The sequence below is a fragment of the Rhincodon typus genome, chromosome 31, assembly GCF_021869965.1.
Source record: "Rhincodon typus isolate 14 chromosome 31, sRhiTyp1.1, whole genome shotgun sequence".
Classification (NCBI taxonomy): Eukaryota; Metazoa; Chordata; class Chondrichthyes; order Orectolobiformes; family Rhincodontidae; genus Rhincodon; species Rhincodon typus.
Window position 1 is genome coordinate 10733639 of NC_063362.1, and position 21603 is coordinate 10755241.

The following is a 21603-nucleotide window of genomic DNA, read 5'->3' on the forward strand; positions in this document are numbered from 1 at the left end:
GGGGAGCTTGACCATTTTGTTTTTTCTGTACCCAATTTCAACATCTCAACCAAAACATTTCTAAGATTGATTTAACGACATAGACTCATTCTTTACACATTCTTTGCACATCTTTGTGTGATATCCTAGGAGGAGGTAGGAGTGTAATAACATATTCCTTGCAGAATGGCCTGTTCTTTTCATCTAACAGAGGAAAGAGAAGACATGAATGCAAAAGCAAAATCCTGCAGATGCTGGAAATCTGACAGAAAAGCAGAATATCCTGGCAAGTTTCAGCAGGTATGCCAGCGTTATGAATAGAAACAGGTAGCAGCCTAGATTTTTCACCTTTTATGTGGGTAGCAGTAGCCCAGGAAATTCTGAGTTTCACTCACCTGCCCCAGGAGAAACAGGCTGCAGAGGTGCTGTCTTCATTGCCAGGGATGGGTATGAGCTGCCGTTGGCCCAGCTGCTCAGAGAAGATCAGAGGCAGCCACATGGACAGCAGTGATCAGGGATCCAGAGCTATCAAAGGCTTGGCTTGTCTGAGAGAGAAATCCACTGGACTACAAAAACACTTAAGCCCCATTGTTCTGGCTCTCTGATTTATTTTGTCAATTGCACAAAGTTAAGATGTTTAAAGACCTTGCAGTTTCTGCAATTGATACTTTTAAAGGATCTGGATGATTGACACTTGTATTGGCCTGTAGTAACAGAACGATCATGGGAGCTAAGTTCGTGTATAGCTAGGCATGTGTGACCACGGGGGTGCTAGTAGGCAGTATAGCATGGCATGGGGGTGCATGAAGAGGACTATTTTGAACTCGCTTTCCACCGGGTTCCCTAATTCTGACTACAGCTTATGACTTCACTGAAGTGGCATGATATCAATTCTTTGAAAAGCTGGCCCTGACCCACAAATAGACAATGACTATGACATGTTTATCCCTACAGTGGAGCTGGCTTGTTCAGGAGAGCTGGGTATAGGCTCATGACCCAAACTGACCTACACCCCTTAGAGGGCATGACGGAAATGAGGTTGCTTGGCTCAGAATCAGGACCAGACTCATCCCAACTCTGAAAATCTAGGCCAATTTTTCAGATCATTGATCGAATGACATGGGTATTAATTCTTATTTCTCTCTCCAGATGTTGAGTATTGCTAGCATTCCCTGTCGAAAAGGCATCAAGCCTGCGTTATGTAGGTTACATTTTGAAATGTGATGCAATTCATATGACAAACTAAATTTATCAGAAATGGCAGTGTCTGAACAGCCTCGGCAAATATATATTTAAGTCATCCAAATTTACAATATTGCTTATAGATTGTAAAGTTACACATAGCCTCCTTAACTTATATTTTCAACCCATGTGCAAGTATCCCATCACTTCCTCAGAGAGTAAGTTTTTTTTCTTTAAGCTTTGCTTCCATTATTATGAACGGATTCCTCAGCGAGGGAGACTGGAAGAGAAGGGTATTACATTTCAGTTCTTTTCCCTGGCCCCTCTGAGGTGACATTTTGTGTTTCAAGTTTTCTATTAAGCAATCTGCTTCCTGTTAATCAAGTTAATTCTCACTCTAATTGAGTATCTGTTGTTTCATCTCCAAATTTATGTAAAAAAAATGTGATGTGCGCGCTGCTAGTAAGGCCAATGTTTACTGCCACTCAAGTCATTTTATCTCCAGCAGCTTAATTCATGTTTACAATGGGATGAGAGTTTCTGTTAGCAAACTGAGTCTCTTAAGACCTAAAACATAATTTTCTCTCATGTATAACTTAGTGCACTGCTAGTTTTACAGTTACTCTTGAATTATGACAAATCACTCAACAGAGAACATAATAAATGACAATCGGTTTCCCTTTAAAGACTGAAAAAAAATGCCATAACCAAGCTACTTTTTCAGGCTAAAGTCCCAGGTCAGACTTAAGCAACAACCCAAAAGAACTGTGGATGCTGTAAATCAGGAACAAAAACAGAAGTTGCTGGTAAAGCTCAGCAGGTCTGGCAGCATCTGTGAAGATAAAAATCAGAGTTAACATTTCAGTTAGTCCAGTTCTGAGGAAACGTCACCTGACCCGAAACGTTAACTCTCATTTTTTCGTCACAGATGCTGCCAGACCTGCTGAGCTTTTCCAGCAACTTCAGATTTAAGCAAAACTGATAGTGAACAGCACAAAACCTTACGATATCAATTAGATCAGTTCATAAGGAGCTAATGGTCAATTTTCAGTAGATAGCTTCCAACAACCTAATAGGAACCAAAAGACCTTTTCTGTGTTCCATCGTCCTTCAAGAAGAGAGACTGTCGTACAATGATGTGATTTCCATTTTGCTGTTGGAAATTCTGGCTGTAATTCAAGAACTTGTAAACTTCAAGTCAGGAACGTGTTTTTGTGCTGTGAGCCTTCGTTCCTATGAAGCCATTTCTTTAAGTAAACAAGTAAACAGAGCTGTTTGCAGTCTTTACACATCAGTAGGTGAGATGGTACTGCTTTGAAACTGTAGCATCCTTTGAATAAGACCCCAGATTGAGTTTAGCAAAAAAAAAATTGCAATTCCATCTGTCAAACCACATACATTACCATTTCTGTTGAGTTGTTTGAACAACAAAGGTAAAATCAGTGGCACATTTCCTCTGTGTCTGGTGCTGAATTCAATCGTGGAAAGGCACAGTGCATCACCTGATTTGCTTCCGAAATGGTATTTTGCATTAAAGCGCAGGATGAATTTCACCATTATTGGGTTTCTACACAGAGATGGTAGCAGGCAGGCATTCTGTCTGCCTCCTTGAAGAAGCAGTCTGGTTGAGATGGTAGTAACCTCTGCATGTCCCACTGCTCCCCTCTCCTTTGTTCCAAGTTAGAGGCAGAGGTAATCCTGTAAGTGACAAGTTGTCTGTTAAAGTGCACTCATTCAGCAGAAAAATTGCTTCTTTGGTTAGTCCTTTCCTGTGGGCGAAAGCCTGCCTTTCAAATCAGTGACTAACTTCAGCACGATTGAGGGAAGGAGCTCACTTTGTCGGGTGGACAATCTTCCAACATTCTGTAATGATACACCTCAGGTCCTCAAGAAAGGTGTTTTTTTTGTGATTATGTAATTTCATGAATTTCCAGTGAGTCACCCATTTGCTCAGTCAGCTAAACCCGAGGACTTCAGTCACAACAATCTTTCACATCTTTCATCATAATCCATTGCAGTGGGATTCATCTTGCAGGTACAAAGACAAAGAAGAAGGCAGTGATTTCTTAATGGAACAAAATACTGTGGCTTAATTTAACTTAATTATAGTAATGGCAACTTTGTTAAACAGAACACAGCGCCATCCAATGTCAAAGTGAAGTGGCCAGTGTTTAGGTAAGGCAGTGGAAGTGTGCCCAGGATGTGGCTCAGATTGGTGGCCTGCAATGATGTTGATTTCCAGAGCTCTTTGTTTTGGAAGCCAGTCTGAACTCCTCTGCCACTGTCAACTGAGTGTTCAACGCTGACTACTTAAATGAAATCCTTGGGGCAGTGTCATCGGCAGGTCAAAGTGGAGGTGTGTGTCCTGGCCCTCTGTTCAGTTGTGGACTTAATGGCAATGATCTTTAAGCTTCACTGATTCCATGTAAAATGGTGAGAAAGAATCCAGTCCCATGTCTGAAGCAAATAGGAACAGCAGGCCCCTCTAAGTAATTTTTTAAAGATGCTATAGTGTTATCCTGTGGAATAAGTAAGAATAGCAAACACTTACATTGTAGTATTCAAAACTGAAAGATTATATACAAAAATATATAAGAAAAACAATGCACTAATATAGCTTTTTTCACAACTTCAAGGTACCCAAAAATACATTACATCCAATGATGTACTTCTGAAATGCAGTCACTTTTATAATGTAGGGTAAACAAGGCAACCAATTTGCACACAGCAAGCTCCTACCCATGTGATAGCCACCTGTTTTGCTGATGTTGGTTGAGAAACAACTATGGGTCAGGAACAATATGTCTTTTTAAAGATAGAAATGTCCCTACTTATCGCTAGGGGAGTAGGAAACCAAGGTTGAGAAGTTTGGAGAGGCATTGGGTTGTGGAGATCAGACAGGGATAAATTTCGCTGTAGGTTCTACACCAGCCAAAGGAGGAGAGCAAGTCAGGAATGGTATGTACGTTCCTCAGACTGAACTGCGATATTCTGCAACAGAAGAATTAATATCTGAGACAAACCTTGCATTTTCAACTCAAAATGGAGGGAGTTGCATTTCTTATCTTATTCCTGATAATCTGTATTTGAAAAACACTCTGTTCCTGCTAAGTAATTGCTTATCTGAGGTAATTGCTGCCTGATGACCTCTTTGACACTAGGCGGTGCTGTGTTCTGTTTAACAATGTCACCATTACTATAATTAAGTTTGTTATAATTAATCTGGAGTGTTTTGTTCCATTAAGCAATCCCTGCCTTGTTCCTTGTCTTTGTACTTGCAAGATGAATCCCATCGTAATGGGATGATGTAAGATGTGAAACATTATAGTAACCAAGGTCCTCTGGTTTGGCTGACTGAACAAATGAGTGACTCATTGGTGGTTCATTGAAATAGATCATCGTAAACAATGTCTTTCTGGAGGACCTGAGGAATAAAGAATGGTGGAAGATTGTCCACCTGACAAAGTGACCTACTAACTTCAGTCATGCTGAAGTTAGTCAATTATTTGAAAGGCAGGCACTTGCCTGCAGGAAAGAATTAACAAAAGAACCAATATTTCTGCTCAATGAGTACACTTTACGGGACAACTTGTCACTTACAGGAATAACTCAGCCTCTGAGGAATATTCCTTTGCTCTTGTTTGCTAGGCAGCAGAAAAAGGAGAGAGGAATTCCATTTCAGGAATTACTCCACAACGTGACCACCTCAGGAATAAGATGGTCAACCCTAATTGGATATATTCCAGGAGTTTCATCATTTGACCTCTCGCGTTTCTGTTGTTGATTGTCCTGCATGCTGACAGAGTAACGCACAGCCTTCTGATTGGAAAGTGAACAGAATACTGGTCACCCACTTGGAGAATTCATCATTACCAATACCGTTGTGTTTTAATAATTCTAACATTTGTGTGATGAATAAAACAAAATCATTGAAAGAAAGCTCTTTAATGCCCATATGATTTTTGTCGCTGGTTGCTCAAGACAGCACGTGGGTGATTCATTTTAAGTTGTGGGAGCCTTGAGGACAATTGTGGAGAGTTGGCAAACTTGTCTGTGTGTGGGCTGACCAAAATCAAAATCAAAATCAAAATCGAATGTTGCAGGGGCTTGGTCTGTAGAATGTAGGATAAATACAATTGTGCTGGAGGCAGAAATATTGCCAAATTAATCAAATAAATATTTTCTGTGTTTTTGAGCCTTCTGCATATTACTAAACTGATAGTTTTACTTCACTACATGTGTGGAGGATTTTCCACCTCCATTTATAAGTGACTTAGTTAATGATTGGGAAAAAATTGCAAATAGTTTCATGTAAGACAAAATAGTTTGTAGCACAATGACTTTTGTTATATTGAGGAATCATTTTGGTGACAGCAAGAACCCAGAAGCAACCAGTTGGTTGAGGATGGAATGATGGCTACTTCATTGCGAGTCTTTCTACTTTGCTTCAGATAATATTGTGGGATCTTTTAACATCTGTCTGAATAGGGGCCTCTGTTTAATATCCCATCAGAAGGATGGCATCATCCGTGGTACACTGCAGTATCACCTAAGGTTATAGGTGTGATAGTGTTATTTCTCACTCAGAGCGGGGTGTTATGTACAATAGGTTTAAGGTTTTTAAGGTTTATCATCATAACAACTAATATTTTCCAAATCGGTTGATTAAACTCCTTAAACAGCTACAAATCTGCCAGACTATTCCACAAAACCCAATGGTTGCAGGGTGTTTTTGAGCATTTACTTGAATAGTAAATGGTATAACCTAATAATTCATACCACTCATAGCAGAAACGTTCAAAAAGCTGTTGGATAAATATGGGCTATGGGAAAATGCCAGGGACTGGGACTATTCAAATGGCTCTTTCGAAGAGCTGGCACCAGTAATGTAGGCCTGATGGCATCCTTCTATGATGTATGATCCTTTAATTCTAAGTACTCCTGCTAACCACTGCAGGTTATTCTTAACCAAGCCATGTGGTGAAAGGTCTCTCACGATAGCAGTGTGTTGTGCTCTTGGAGGTGAACAATTCTACTCATTGACTGGATCCCATTCATAGAGTTATAGAGTTGTACAACATGGAAACAGACCCTTCAGTCCAACTCGTCCATGGCAACCAGATATCCTAAATTAATCTAGTCCCATTTGCCAGCATTTGGCTCATATCCCTCTCAACACTTCCTATTCATGTAACTATCCAGATACCTTTTAAATGTTGTAATTGTATTTCTCTGGCAGCTCGTTCCATACATACACCACCCTCTGTGTGACAAAGCCTCACCATCATAGACATGTTTGTCCATGGAAACACTGGCAGAAATGCCCTCACAGAGACCTTGTGAAGACAAAGTCTCATCTCTACTGTAAAGCCGTTCCCTTTGTGTTCTCTAATGCTAACACTGTGGACAGAATAAAGACTGCTCTGGTAGCCCAAAGCTAGTTACAATGGGTCATCAGCAATGCCATAATTGTAGACTACCTCAATCTGTGACTTCATGGCCTGACATACCCTCAATTCTTTGCTCAACTGGAAGCCAAGTGATTTGGTTCAGGAATTGACAAAGAACAAAATCAAACATACCTTGGAATGAGTTCTGAATCTAATGCATTGAGCAATCTGTCTACTAAACATAAAGGTGACAGGTTATACATGGGTTAAGTGCCTCAAGATTCTTGAGGGCCTATTGTATCCATTTGTGAGTTGACAGACAATAGCCAGAAGGTGGAGGGGTTTACTTGCAGACCCTATCATTAGCTATGGTGGAACTCAGGACTTGGAGTGCAAGAAGTAAGTGTTTTCAATCTTTTGCAGCCAGAAGTTTCAAGTAGATAGATGTTTAATCCCACTACTCCTGCATCTGCCACTGTCTTAGATATCAGTGCCCAGCCAATTTTGTTCACCTCACTGAATATCATCAGTAGGTCTGTTAAGCTACACCTAGTCATCAATAACCTGCTTCCAGAAGTGCATGGCATATAACAGACTAGCGGATTGACGTCTAAGGCAAAGTCCTCCAGGGACTGAAGTATACTGGAAACAAAGAACAATGGTGCAGAGTTGTAAACCAGTCACCATGGGTGCAAAATGTCATTTCAAGGATTTCTCAGGGAAGCTACCAACCATCTACAGCTGCTTCATCAATGAAATAATGGGGTCGGTGATGGCCTAGTGATATAACGCTAGACTATTAATTCAGAAACCCAGCAGGTGTTTTGGGGACTTGGGTTTGAATCCCATCACAGTGGATGGTGGAATTTGAATTCAAAGTTGAAAAAAAGTCTGGAATTAAGAATCACTGATTGCAATGAAATCATTGCCGATTGTCGGAAAAACCCATCTGGTTCACTAATGTCCTTTAGGGAAGGAAATTTGCCACCCTCACCTGGTCTGGCCTACATGTGACTCCAGACCCACAGCAATGTGGTTGACTCTCAACTGCCCTCTGAAATGGCCTAGCAAGCCACTTAGTTATACCAGTTGCTACAAAGTCTCAAAGAAATGAAACTGGACAGATCACCTGGCATCGACTTAGGCACCGGAAAAGACAACAGCAGAAACAGCCCTGTCGACCATGCAAAGTCCTCCTCACTAACATCTGGGGGTTAGTGCCAAAATTGGGAGAGCTGTCTCCCAGACTAGCCAAGCAACAGCCTGACATAGTCATACTCACAGAATCATACCTGACAGACACCACCATCATCATCCCTGGATATGTCCTGTCTCAACGGCAGGACAGACCCAGCAGAGGTGGCAGCACAGTGGTATACAGTCAGGAGGGTGTTGCTCTAGGAGTCCTCAACATTGACTCTGGACCTCATGAAGTCTCATGACTTAAGGTTAAACATGGGCAAGGAAACCTCCTGCTGATTACCACATACCGTCCTCCCTCAGCTGACAAATCGGTACTCCTCCATGTTGAGCAACACTTAGAGGGCGCACTGAGGATGGCAAGGGCACAAAATGTACTCTGGGTGGGGGTTTTCAATGTCCACCACCAAGAGTTGCTCGGCAGCAGTACTACTGATCGAGCTGTTCAGGTCCTACAGGACATAGCTGCTAGACTGGGTCTGCGGCAGGTGGTGAGGGAAACAACAAGAGGGAAAAACATACTTTACCTAATCCTTACCAATCTGCCAGCTGCAGTTGCATCTGACCATGAGAGTATCGGTAAGAGTGGCCATTGCACACTCCTTGTGGAGATGAGGTCCCGCCTTCACATTGAGAACAACCTCCATTGTGTTGTGTGGCACTATCACCGTGCTAAATGGGACAGACTTCACACAGATCTAGTAACTCAAGACTGGGAATCCATGGGCCATCAACAGCAGCGGAACTGTACTCCAACACAATCTGTAACCTCATGGCCCGGCATATCCCCCACTCAACCATTACCAGCAAGCCAGGGGATCAATGGAGAGTGCAGGAGGGCATGCCAGGAACAGCACCAGGCATACCTGAAGATGAGGTATCAACCTGGCAAAGCCACCAAACAGGACTACTTGCACGCCAAACAGCGAAAGCAGCAAGTGATTGGCAGAGCTAAGTGATCCTCAACCAACGGATCAGATCTAAGCTCTGCAGTCCTGCCACATCCAGTCATGAATGATGGTGGACAAGTAAACAACTCACTGAGGAGGAGACTCCACAAATATCTCCATCCTCAATGATCGAAGAGCCCAGCGCACCAGTGCAAAAGATAAGGCTGAAGCATTCGCAGGAATCTTCAGCCAGAAGTGTCATGTGGATGATCCTTCTCAGCCTCCTCCAGTGGTCCCCAGCATTACAGATACCAATCTTCAGCCAATTCGATTCACTCCATGTGATATCAAGAACTGGTTGGAAACACTGGACACTGCAAAGGAAGGAGAACTACATTGTTGGAGATACTACCCTTCAGGTGTGAAGGCCAGGGAAAGCCATATCTGATCTCTCAGGTGAATGTTAAAGATCCTATTGAATCGGTTAGGATTGTATTCACTGGAGTTTAGAAGAATGAAGGGCGATCTAATAGAAACCTGTAAAATTCTACAGGACTAGACAGGTTAGACGCAGGAAGGATGTTCCTGTTGGTGGGGGAGTCCGGAAACAGGGGTATAAGGAGTAAACCTTTTAGGATTGAGACAAGGAGAAATTTCTTCACCCAGAGAGTGGTTGAGGCTAAAACCTTGTATTTTCAACAAGGATGTAGTTATAGCTCTTTTGGCTAAAGGGATCAAGGGGTATGGGGGAGGCTGGGTTTAGAGTATTGAGCTCAATGATCAGCCATGTTCATGTTGAATGGTGGAGCAGGCTTGAGGTGTCGAATGGCCTACTATGCTCCTGCCTTCAATGTTTCTTTGACACTATTTTGATAAAGGCCAGGTGAGATCTCATCCCTCAACTAACATTTACTAAAACGTGTTATCTAGCCATTGTTACATTCCTGTTTGTGGGACCTGGCTCTGCATGTATTGCCTGGCTGCAGCATTTCCTATATTACAACAATGATTACTCTTTAAAAGTGCTTCATTGGCTGTAGTGTGTTTCGCAACATACTGTGACTGTGAAAGGTTGCTATAAAAATGCAAGTTCTTTTTCTAGAGAGGCAATGAATTGAAGTTTGAGGTGAGAAGAAGGTTAGGTGAACCAATAAAGATAAATTGATCATCTTCTTGGGCCTAACGATTATTCCTAAACATCTATCCTCTATTGAAGATGAGATTTTTTCACTGTGGGGTTGAGAAAGGCAGAGGGAATTGCAGCAAAGATAGGAATTTAGACACTTCTGGGGAGAAGGAAGTTAAGACTGGATTCTTTCTAATGCTTTGTTTGCATCACCCCTAACGCATACGTGACCATGGAAACACACTCTCTGCAGGGACCAGTCTGCATTAATGTTTTATCTTTTCCACAAACTGTTCTTGTCAATTGAACAACCCTTCCTCTGTTTTTATATAGCATTTCCAACATTTTCCAAAAAAAAAAGTCTGTTTGTATAAGAGAGGTAAGTGTGTGTAAAACTGACAGGCCAGTGTCTGCCCTGAAACAGTGATGTTGAATAAAGATGCAGCAGGGCTTTCAAATTCAGAGATTAATGTTGCCCATCTTCTTTCTTCAGCTATGGTTTTATTTTAAGAATTAGCTGTTGGCTCTGCCTTCGGAAATGCTGCTGAACTGAGCTTCCTGCTGCAGGAGACTAACATCTGAGTTTCTTTCCCTGAAATAATTTATACATTGCATTTTTTCTTTTTTTCCAGTTTGGGTGCTTGGAGAGGATGAAACTGCGTTCTCTTAGAAGCAGGTAGGAGCTGCGGTGATCTGCTTTGGCTTAAAGCTGTTCTTTTTGCCTCTTCCTCTCTGTTAAGCAGTGAACGGTTTCAGGATCTATTGGAGGAGATCCTTAAACTGTCCCATTTCAGTGGTTCAAACAGATGTTCAGTGCCTAGGAATCTGGTCTAGGCGATGGAGATGGGTGTCTTTGTGTGTAAGTCGTGAGATGTGCCATCCAGGAGCCACCATTACTTCACCAACAAGATTTGTGGGGATGGGGGAGGTCTGTGGGAGGTGTCGATATCTTACTTTGGCAAGAAGCAAATGGACTGGAAAGCACAGCAAAAAGGAGGATTGTGGAATGCAATGGAGGGATAGCGAGGCTTGATTGGAGGGAGGGGACATACTCAGGTGGAGGGAGATGCCAGCCCAGACTAGGGGGTTGAAGCAGGGATGTGTATGTTGGGACTGTATTGGCTTGGGAGGTGTATGTATTGGATATGGGGTGGGGACTTGTTTTGGTTCAGGGGCAGAGGTGTGTATGCTGGGCAGGGGGAATGTATTGAGCTGGACTCAGGAAAATGGCATGTAGAATGAGGGGGGGATTAGCTTTGGGGGAGTGTTGACTTCAGCAGGAGTGTAGGGAATATCAGGTTGTGTGGCATGTGGGAGAGATGGTAAACTCTGATTGAGAAAGTCGACAGTTTGGGGGAAGAAGTTGTGATGAAGGGAGTGTTGAAGAGTCTGCTCAAGATGTTGGGGGAGAGAAAATTTGTGACGCGGGGAGGAATGGGGTTGGGGCACGAGAGGGGAGTGGGGTCGGGGCTTGTGGAGGAGGAGGGTCAGGGCACAGGGGGACTGGGATAGGGGTGTGAGGAGTGGGGTCAGGGTGTGAGGGGATAGTGGGGTTGGGGCACGAGGGGGGAGTGGGGTCAGGTTGTGAGGGAGGAGTGGGGTCGGGGTGTGAGGGAGCAGTGGGGTCGGGGTGCGAGGGGGAAGGAGTTCGGGGAACGGAGGTTGGGGGCATGGGGTATTGGGGTCAGGATCCAAGGGGGAGTGAGGTTGGAATGCAGAGGGGAATTGGGGCCAGGAAGGAGGGGGGAGGGGAGTGGGACATGGGGAGAGAGAATAAAGGTGTGAGGTGAGAGGGGGAGGGGCGCATATGGAGGGAGTTCGGGGTGCGGGGAGAGGGGGAGGGCACAAAGGAGGGGTGAGCAGTGGTTTGGGGTCGGAGCATGGGAGGGTGGGGTCAGGATGCGGAAGAGAGGGGGAGTAGGGACGTTAGGGGGGTGGGGGCCAGGGTGCAGAGGGGACGGGGAGGGTTGCAGGTTGAGGAGTGTTGCGGCGGGAGGAGAGGGTCGGGGTTGTCGGGGAGGGTTGGGGTGCAGGGCAGTGAGGATCAGGTTAGGTTGGGGTGAAGGTGTGAAGGGCAGAGTGTCATATCGGGCTGTGTTGAGTTGGGGGGAGCATGTTGCAGACAATTTAGGACTGAATGAAAATTTTCGAAAGGTTGTGAGCCCCATTTATTTCCTGCTGCAGCCTACAATCCCAGTCTAGGGCCATGATCCAGCCCCGCACCTGTGACCTTTGCTTGGACCCATAACCAGCTCTCTCTCACAGGGTCGTGGTGAAGGCCAATGACCACAGGTGCATGGGGTTGGTTAGCTCAGTTGGCTGGATGGCTGGTTTGCAATGCAGTGTAACTCCAACAGCGTGGGTTCAATTCCTGCATCAGCTGAGATTATAGCCCATTTTCTCAACCTTGCCTGAGGCATGGTGACCCTCAGGTTAAGCCACCACCAGTCATGTCTCTAATGAGAGAATGGGATTATGATGACTTTACTGTTTAGAGAGTTTCTACTCCAGCTCCTGTCAATGGCCAAGCTGGTGACATGCCTGATTCTAACTGGCCAACCCTGAAAGTGGAAAAACAGAGTGGGGCCCAATCTATCCAAATCCTGGCCACGTACTCTTTCCAAGAGTATCTGGTGAAGTCACCCACAGCTGGGGCAAGAAGGGCCAGGGATTATCACAGGGACACTTGAAGGAGAGCAGAGTGCTGTCTCATTGTCAAACAGGAATGCCTCACTCAGTTTATGCCACCCATGAATGGATTAACTCAGCTGATTCCGAAATCTTACTGTGCACAAACTATCTGTGAATTTATTTACATAACAATTACCTTCGAATTAATTCATTGTCGTAAGCCTGTGAAGACATTTCTGCATATTTGCCAGTTCTGTTTTCCTTGATAGAGTATGTTTCCGCCAAGTCTAACAACAACTCCTTTCTTGCACCCGTGTCAGTTCCTTCCCCCTCGAACCCAGTTCTCCATGGACACGCACACCAACATCTTACCTCCCCTCCAAAACATCCCCCCACCCACTTCCTACCGAACAACCCTCTGCCCACGTCCCCCATTGAACGTCCCCACTCACTTGCCCCAGTCATTCTCAAGCGACTGTTATAGAGTCAAGGAGTCAAAGAGATATACAGCATGGAAACAGACCCTTCGGTCCAACTCACCTATACCGACCAAGTATCCTATATAAATCTAGTCCCATTTGCCAGCATTTGGTCCACGTCCCTCTAAACCCTTCCTATTCATATGCCCACCCAGATGCCTTCTAAATGTTGTAATCATACCAGCCTCTACTACTTCTTCTGGCAGCGCATTCCATACATGCACCATACTCTGCATGAAAAAGTTGCCCCTTAGGTCCCTTTTATATCTTTCCCCTCTCACCTTAAACCTATACCCTCTAGTTTTGGACTCCCCCACCCCGGGGAACAGACCTTGCCTATTTACCCTATCCATGCCCCTCATGATTTTATTAACCTCTGTATCTTTAGGGTTAAGCATGTGCACCAAGTATTAGCTTTGTGTTTGACTACAGAATTTACTAAAGTTGAGCCCATTCCTGTCTTAATCATTGCATATAGAGACATGCACACAGGGACCAAGACAGAAATGGATATAGACAGACTCAGATGTAGACAGACAGACAGACACACACACACACACACATACACACATAGCAATAAGGTGCCGACAGACATACATACACTTACACAGGTGCAGACAGACATGCACATGCACAGGTAGACGTACACACATAGACACTGATACACAGACCGACATACAGACACACAGACATAAAGAGGTGCACACACAAATGCATACACTGACATAGGCACTCAGACATACACACATATACAGAAGGATACAGACTCAGGCAAACACAAATATACAGACATACAAAAAGACAATGCACACACAAGTACAGTGAAAGGCAAGGAGAAATTCTTGACCACTGGGAATGATTGATAATTTTCCATGCCCTCAGGGGTACTGAGGCTAAGTACGCTGCTCCCACTGCTTTAGTTAAATTAGCACAAACTAGGGAACGAGTCTGGGTCTTTCAGGTTTATATACACAAAAGTGGACGTGCCTTTGAGAGAAGCGCAAAGGAACAGATTTAACCCATTTTGGCCTTTCAGCCCTAACCCTTGAGTTTCAAAGTTTGTGTCATTTCTAATGTTCTTTAACATGCAGGTTTGGTGATATATCGTGCCTGTGCAATATTCTGTGTGTGGGATGAAAGAGCATGAGGCTCCATTGACTATCTTCTCACTGGAACGGATTGAATCCTAGGATGCCTTTGCTCCGCATTACACTTATACACAATCTGCTACAGGTCCCGTGCAATGGGAACTCCACGATCCACGATGAGTGAGAACACAGATGAGCAGAGTTTGTACAACAATGCATTAGCTTGGCTGATCTGCTCGGGGGTGTCTCTGCTGGCCAACACCTGGGGGATCCTGAGCATCAGCGCCAAGCAGAAGAAATGGAAGCCACTGGAATTCCTCATCTGCACATTGGCCGGGACGCACATTCTTAACATGGGCATCCCCATCACCATGTATTCGGTCATCCAGCTGAGGAGACAGCACTCGGACTATGAATGGAATGAGGGGCTCTGCAAAGTGTTCGTCTCCACTTTCTACACACTGACACTAGTGACGTGCTTCTCTGTGACCTCCCTGTCCTATCACCGCATGTGGATGGTACGGTGGCCAGTCAATTACAGGTAAGGGGTTGGGGTCAGGTGGGTGGAATGATGTGGCTCTCCATTCAATGAGGCCAGTGGGATTTCTTACAACTTCAGCTGCTTCGTTCATTCCCTGACTTGGTCCAAAGTATTGTTAGCTTTCTGCACACGTGTATCTTTCCTTCTGGTCACTTGGGTACCCGAAGCCTTTCTTGGCTTATTCTCTCCTGGATTTGAAATGCATGTGTACCCTCAGAATCAGTGCCATCTTTATAGCCTGGACATCCAAATGAAATATTACATTCACGTATCTCCAAATATTTGATCCAGGTGCTTAATTAATAGGACAATATCAGCTATCATCTAATTGAACAATGGAACAGGATCATGGGTCTGAATGGCCTATTCCTGTTCCTGTATGCATTTGGAGGGATTTTAGAGAGATACTTCACCCAATTCATAAAAATGTCATATCCAATAAACAAGCTAAGGGCCTAGGCATGGACACCTCTTTATAATTTGACATGGTAATGAAGGGCTAATTCTGCAGGCCAGCACTTGCATCAGAGAATAATACTTGCAGGGAGCATACTGAGCTTGCACCTGGCTGTTTTTGTACTTTCCCCTCAGATACACCCTTTTCAAAGACTATGCCAGCAGACCATGGCCTGCACATGCCTAATACTGATGGGATGTGCATTCCCAGAAATAAAAAAATGTACTATTAAAAAGCAAAGAAAGTGTTGAGTTCCTTAGACCCAAACTCTTCCTTATGCATCCCAAATGCAATCAATCCTCTGAATACCATTGTTACCAGTTTGGATTTTCCATGGCTCAGTTGAGATTGATTTCTAAAGGACACATTTACAATGGTCAACCTAAGATGGAATAGGAACAGAATCACAATGATGGAGGATGACAGGCTCTTGGCGAGGATACCTGGATATGGAGGGACAGATTCTCCTTTCCTGCATCTGGGTACACAGGATCAGCAGGACAGTACAGTGAGGAAATTTGGCGAGAGAACATTGTTAGCCAAACATCTATCCAGGACCTAAATCAGGAACAGGAAGACCTACATTAGAATTTGCACCACAGCTTCACTTAAATTAGAAGACCCCCTGCACTTCGAGCTGGCATGTGATTATCATAGAATCCCTACAGTGCAGAAAGAGACCATTTGGCCCATGAAGTCTGCACTGATCCTCTGAACAGCATACCATCCAATCCCTGTAACCCCGCATATCCCATGGCTAACCCACCTAGCCTGCACATCCCTGAACACCAGGGATCAATTTAGCATGGCCAATCACCCTAACCCGCACATCTTTGGACTTTCAAGGGGTAATTCACTGGCTAAAACATTTGGAGACATTTCTATGTGTTAGAATACTGTGTAATTGTAAAAATTGTAATATCATTGAAATTTTAGCACAGGAGGAGGACATTTGATCCGTTGTATACATTTTGGTACTGTGACCACAGAAGCTATTCTCCATTAAGTATGTTATATTTTCATTTACTTTGGAGATAATGACATTGTAGCAAGATCAGAACTTATTGCCCATCTCCAATTTTCCTTGGGAAGGTGGTATCGAGTCACCTTCCTGAACCACTACAGTTAGTGGCAAAGCTGTAAAATAGCCAGCTCTCGTTTTTACCTTCAGAATTCTTCCTTTAATCTAATTTCATCTTAAGACCATGGGTTATTATAAGTAAGAAAGCAGGCATTCTATGTAAAACATGAGTTTAACTTTTATCCAATTTATTTGGTGTCTCTCAGTGTCTATAATTCAAATTCCAATCTTGTACTTGCTAGAATTGACAGAAAATCACTGGTTGACTAGTCAAATCAGAATTGCTATCCCACTCTCTTTCTATTGCACAAGAGCATCTACAATGATATTACAGAGTTATCTGAATGATTAGTGCCCTTTATAGAATATCAGATCATCTCAGGTTTGAATCCCAAATGAAAGCTTGAGTACAGAATTAAGATTAATATATGATCTTCATACATCTAATCATGCTGGCCGCTTCAATTGCAGTCCTTCCTCTAAACAACTGCATGCAAAATTTAATCATTTAAACAGGACTTTCTACCTTTTAAATACAGTGTCTCCTCCTGCACGAGTATAAGGTGTGGTGAGTCTCCCGAAATTAGAGTCACCCTCTCATGACATGGTCAGATGGCAAGGCCGAGTTGTATAATTTTATGAGCTTGTCACCATGTCACTGGATTCTGGTAGCTGCATCCTTCTTGTGCCAAATTCCCAATTCCTTCTGGTCCCACCTGTGGACTCATCAACGGTAGAAAAACATCCAGTCTAGCACTGGTTCAAAATCCAAAATGTAATAGCTGATTCTATAGGCTTTTCTATCCTATTCCATGATCCATTCCTTGTATTTCTGACTAGAACACAGAAAAATTTCTCAAACCACAAACCCATTGTTACATCAACACCAAATGGATGATTGTAGTTGTACATGAATGCTGTAACAACCTGTCTTTCATTTTGTGCTAATAATCTTTCCTTTGGCTGTTTTAAGTTCTCAATTCCTAATGCAGATGTATGGTTACCAATCTTCCAGAATTGTCCTCGAGTCTCCAAACATTGAAGATTAATATTGTTACAATCTCCGCAGAAACTGATACTATTTAAAATTTGAACTTGCAGTTAATAGCTGGAAAGGATAACATGACAAGATTTTGTATTTTAAGATTTTTACTGTAACAAATGACTGAAAATGCTAAACCAAACACAATTTTTGTTGTGATTTATACTGTAATCTAGAGAAATGAACTTTCCTCTGTTATACTTCCCTCACATTGCAATTTCTACTGAAGTACAGTCCTTATAGCAAACAGTCCACAGAGGTTTCTGTTACACAACAAGTTTGAGTTTTCCCTGTAAAGATAAAGTCACCATAGTTTTACCAGACCATAGCCTGCTGTCTCATTAGAAACAGGGATGACTGATGGCGGTTTAACCTAAAGGTCACCACATCTCAGGAAAGGGAAGATGTTGAGAAGGAGATTTGTTCATTGTAACCTCAGCCAGTGCAGTAATTGAACCCACATTATTGGTTTCTTTCTACATTTTGAAGCAGCTATCCTGCCAACTGAGCTCCCTGCATCACCAAGTTGTAGCTTCAAGTGTATTGTACTTTGTATGCCGTGGTTTTTGGAGGCTGCTGCATATGGGAAGAGTTGCCTTCAAACAGGTGTAACTTCCATTCATGAGATGTTTAGGATAAGGTCTAAGTGTGCTGGCATTCTTTGGAAAGGTGCTGGGACCCCTTTTGGAGAGGCCAAGTGTCATTTGGGATGATTAAAGTAGATATCTAAAAAGTGAATAAACTCAATGAAATTGGCAAGCCCATTGGAACAGTCAGGCTGACAAGACCTTTAAAACCTGCTGACCTTTAAATTAAGGACAAATCCCACAGTTTAGAGGAAAAAATATCATATCTTCCTATTTTTCTTTGTTGACATCAACCTGAGAGAGATCATGATATGATTTATGCTGCATGGCTGATTTTGTATCAGTTGTTATCACTGTGGGCTATTGGATCAACAGCTCCAACTCTTTGATGTATCTATGAATACAAATGCTTATTTTTACAGAGAAATTATACAATTGAAGTAAATGTATTCATAAGTGATTGCAGAGTTGAAGAAATGTAAATCTAATGAATTATTTTTTATAAATGACAGTTTTTTTAATTGCAAAATAAAGTCTGCAATAGACAGATGGAACATTATTTTATTTCTTCTCAGATTTGCCAAAGTAGATATTGCGTCGATTGTCATAGGGGATAAAAGAGAATGGGGTAGTTTGTAGAGGCAAGACTTAGTATGAATTGGCATAGAGCTATGCATGGACATGGTGAGTGGGCAGAGGGACATAGCCTGCCTAGAAGTTATGAGGGGTATGGGGGTTGGGCTGGGGAGAGGGGATAGAGGGGAATAGTTTGGAAGGGAGGGTATGAGAGGCCATGCAGGTCTGGAGGAATAGGTTTACCTGAGGGTTATGGGGAGCAATAGAGACAAGTATAAGATGTAAAAGGGTATTGGTTAGCTTGGAGGCTTTGAGGGGATATTGGAGTAGATGGCGGAAATGAGATAGCATGTGGATGGCTTTGGGGTTGTGCAGGATGAGTGATAAGGACTGTTCTCTGTTGCTTTTTACAGCTAGAACAAAGAACTGAAACACTGAGACCTGGCTTAACACCCAGCCCCTAAAACAAGGTGCCACTATTTAGAAATCAGGTCTCACCCATTTAAAACAGAGATGAGGCAAATTTTGTTTATCTCACAGGGCCAATTGTATCTTCCTGAAATGGTGGTGGAAGCAGAGTCCTCGAATATTTTTAAGTCAGAGGTAGATAGATTATTGTTAAGCAAGGGGTTGAAATATTCTTAGGGTCGGCTGGAATCATAGAATTATCGAATCATACAGTAAGGAAGAAGACCTTTGGCCCATTGAGCCTCTATCGCCAAATATATATGACTATCTATACCACTCCCACTTTCCCAGGCCAGCCCAATAGCCTTGAATGATGTGACAGTCTTCAGTAGAATCTCTTCTCACAAGATTCAGATGAAGTCAGTGAATTTTGCAACTCTACCTCAAACTACTTTTGTAGATCTTGTGTTGACACAAAGTTGAAAGCTTGCTTTTAATGAAGTCTACAGAAATAATTTGTGGATTTGAGGTTGAAATCAGATCAGCCACAATCTTCTTGAATGCAGGGCAGCCTTGAAGGGCTGAACACCCTACTTCTGTGCATGTACACACCAGGCAGCCCCTGTAATTGCCACCAAAGTGTCTGGTCAGACTCGAGTTACCATTCACACTCTGCAACAACAATGTGAACATCCTCCTCTGTCGATTCACTTCCCACCATGTGATCACTGCCTTTGTTACCCTTCCTCCTTTTTTAAAGTGCTGTTGTTTTGATCTTTTCCCCCCAAAATTCCAAAACAATGCAACAGCTTAAAAACAGCAATTACTGCTCCTAGAAATCAAGGAATTCAGCTTCAACGCTGAAAATGCCTCATAAAGGCAGCAGCTCTTACAGCCACAAATTTTTCCTGTCCTCCATCTCGGATTACCCAGAGGATGAAGCCAAGGTCGGAAGGTTTGAGCTATAGGGAGAGGCTGAATAGGCTGGGGCTATTTTCCTTGGAGCATCAGAGGCTGAGGGGTGACCTCATAGAGGTTTACAAAATAATGAGGGGCATAGGTAGGGTGAATAGCCAAGGTCTTTTCCCCAGGGTGGGGGGAGTCCAAAACTAGAGAGCATACGTTTAAGATGAGAGGGGAAAGATGTAAAAGGGATGCAAGGGGCAACTTTATCACGCAGAGGGTGGTGCGTGTATGGAATGAGCTGCCAGAGGAAGTGGTGGAGGCTGGTACAATTACACCATTTAAAAGGCATCTGGATGGGTATATGAATAGGAAGGGCTTAGAGGGATATGGGCCAAATGCTGGCAAATGGGACTAGATTTATATAGGAAATCTGGTTGGCATACATGAGTTGGACCGAAGGGTCTGGTTCCATGCTGTGTATGTCTATGACTCTATGACTTGTGAGTTGGGTTTGCTGACATGTTGTGACACCTCTGGGACAGGTGAGCATTAAACCCAGGCCTTTTAGCATAGAGGTATGGAGATGTCCACTACGCCATAGAAGACCCTGCATTTTCTTGACTATGTTCCCAGCTAAGAACTGAAAATTCAGGCCGCAGTCTCCAATGTTAACACACAGCACACTGCCATTGTTTCCAAATATAAAAATCTTGCACCTACCTCCTAGTAAAACAACCTAAATATTTCATTAATCTGTAATAATCAAACTAACCAGTCTTGCTGTCAGTCAGACCTCAGAACCAGTTATATGACATCCTTCATTCTACCTTAAATTTAAACACACAGACCCAAAACCTTTTAAATTTCATAATCATAATGGTATCTTGGACACTTTCAAACTCAGGAGAAAAATCCATTGGAGGCTTCCTGAAATCCATGTTCTTTTCATTCTTTCAGCAGCCTTGTTTGTTATCAGTGGGTGGTTGGTTCGCTCAGTTGGCTGGACAGCTGATTTGTGATGCAGACTGACACCAGCAACATTGGTTCAATTCCCACACCAGCTGAGGTTCCTATGAATGACTCGCCTTCTCAATATTCCCCCCTCTCCAAGGCACGGTGACCCTTAGGTTAAACTACCACAATGGGAGAGCTGCCGTACGATCCACTAGGATGATGGCAACTTTCCTTTTATTAGCTGAGTTGGAGATGGAAAGAGAGAAGGCTGGTTGAGTGCACAAGGCAAGGGAAGTGAGTGGGAACCCTCCAGGAATATGTCTAGTAGGAGTTGGCAACTTAATAGCAGTGCTCATAGATAGTAAGAACTGCAGATGCTGGAGTCAGAGATAACACAGTGTGGAGCTGGAGGAACACAGCAGGTCAGGCAGCATCAGAGGAACAGGAAAGTTGACGTTTCGGGTTGGGACCATTCTGTCTTATCTCTATCAGAGCTTATATCATTGCCATATGGCCTCATCAGAACATAGCAGCGTAGCATTGCATTGGGTTCTGAAGAAGTCATGCTGGACTTGAAATGTTAACTCTGTTTCTCTCCAGAGATGCTGCCAGATCTGCTGAATTTCTCCAGCACTTTCTCTGTTTGTTTCCAAAACATAGCATCTTTCCCATGCATAAGGTTGCTTGTCCCCAAGAGTTATCTTATACCTAGCTGAGCTGATAAGTCTGCTCATTAAGAGCAGAGTTACAGCCCACCCTTATTTTATATGTTAAACTGGTCTGCCAGTTATTTCAACAGGGAATGTGACTGAATAATTTGCACTTAATTTGTTTGGGTGGGAGGGGCTATGAATATTTAATTCACACCCTGGCACGGGAGGAGCGAATAATTAATTCAGTGCCTTGATATGCTAAACACAGAAAAACAAAGCGAGCAGAAAGTTAGTAATAAAATGAAGTTTCATGCAGGGACCAGGCCAGCAGTCAGAAAAGAGAAGTACTTTTTAAGTTGGAAATAGCAGGAACTGCAGATGCTGGAGAATCTGAGATAACAAGGTGTAGAGCTGGATGAACACAGCAGGCCAG

The 21603-nt window shown here is 43.3% G+C and overlaps 1 protein-coding gene across 3 annotated transcripts in view; it reads left to right on the forward strand.

Annotated features, from left to right (window-relative positions):
* LOC109939062 (probable G-protein coupled receptor 153) overlaps window positions 1-21603 on the forward strand; it is an 89043-nt gene that overhangs the window by 18015 nt on the left and 49425 nt on the right. For all 3 annotated transcript variants that reach the window (XM_020537347.2, XM_020537346.2, XM_020537350.2), the window contains exons 2-3: window positions 10400-10443; window positions 13969-14506. In XM_020537347.2, the coding sequence (XP_020392936.1) occupies window positions 14121-14506 (386 nt within the window). In that variant the 5' untranslated portion in view covers window positions 10400-10443; window positions 13969-14120. The remainder of the gene's footprint in view (window positions 1-10399; window positions 10444-13968; window positions 14507-21603) is intronic.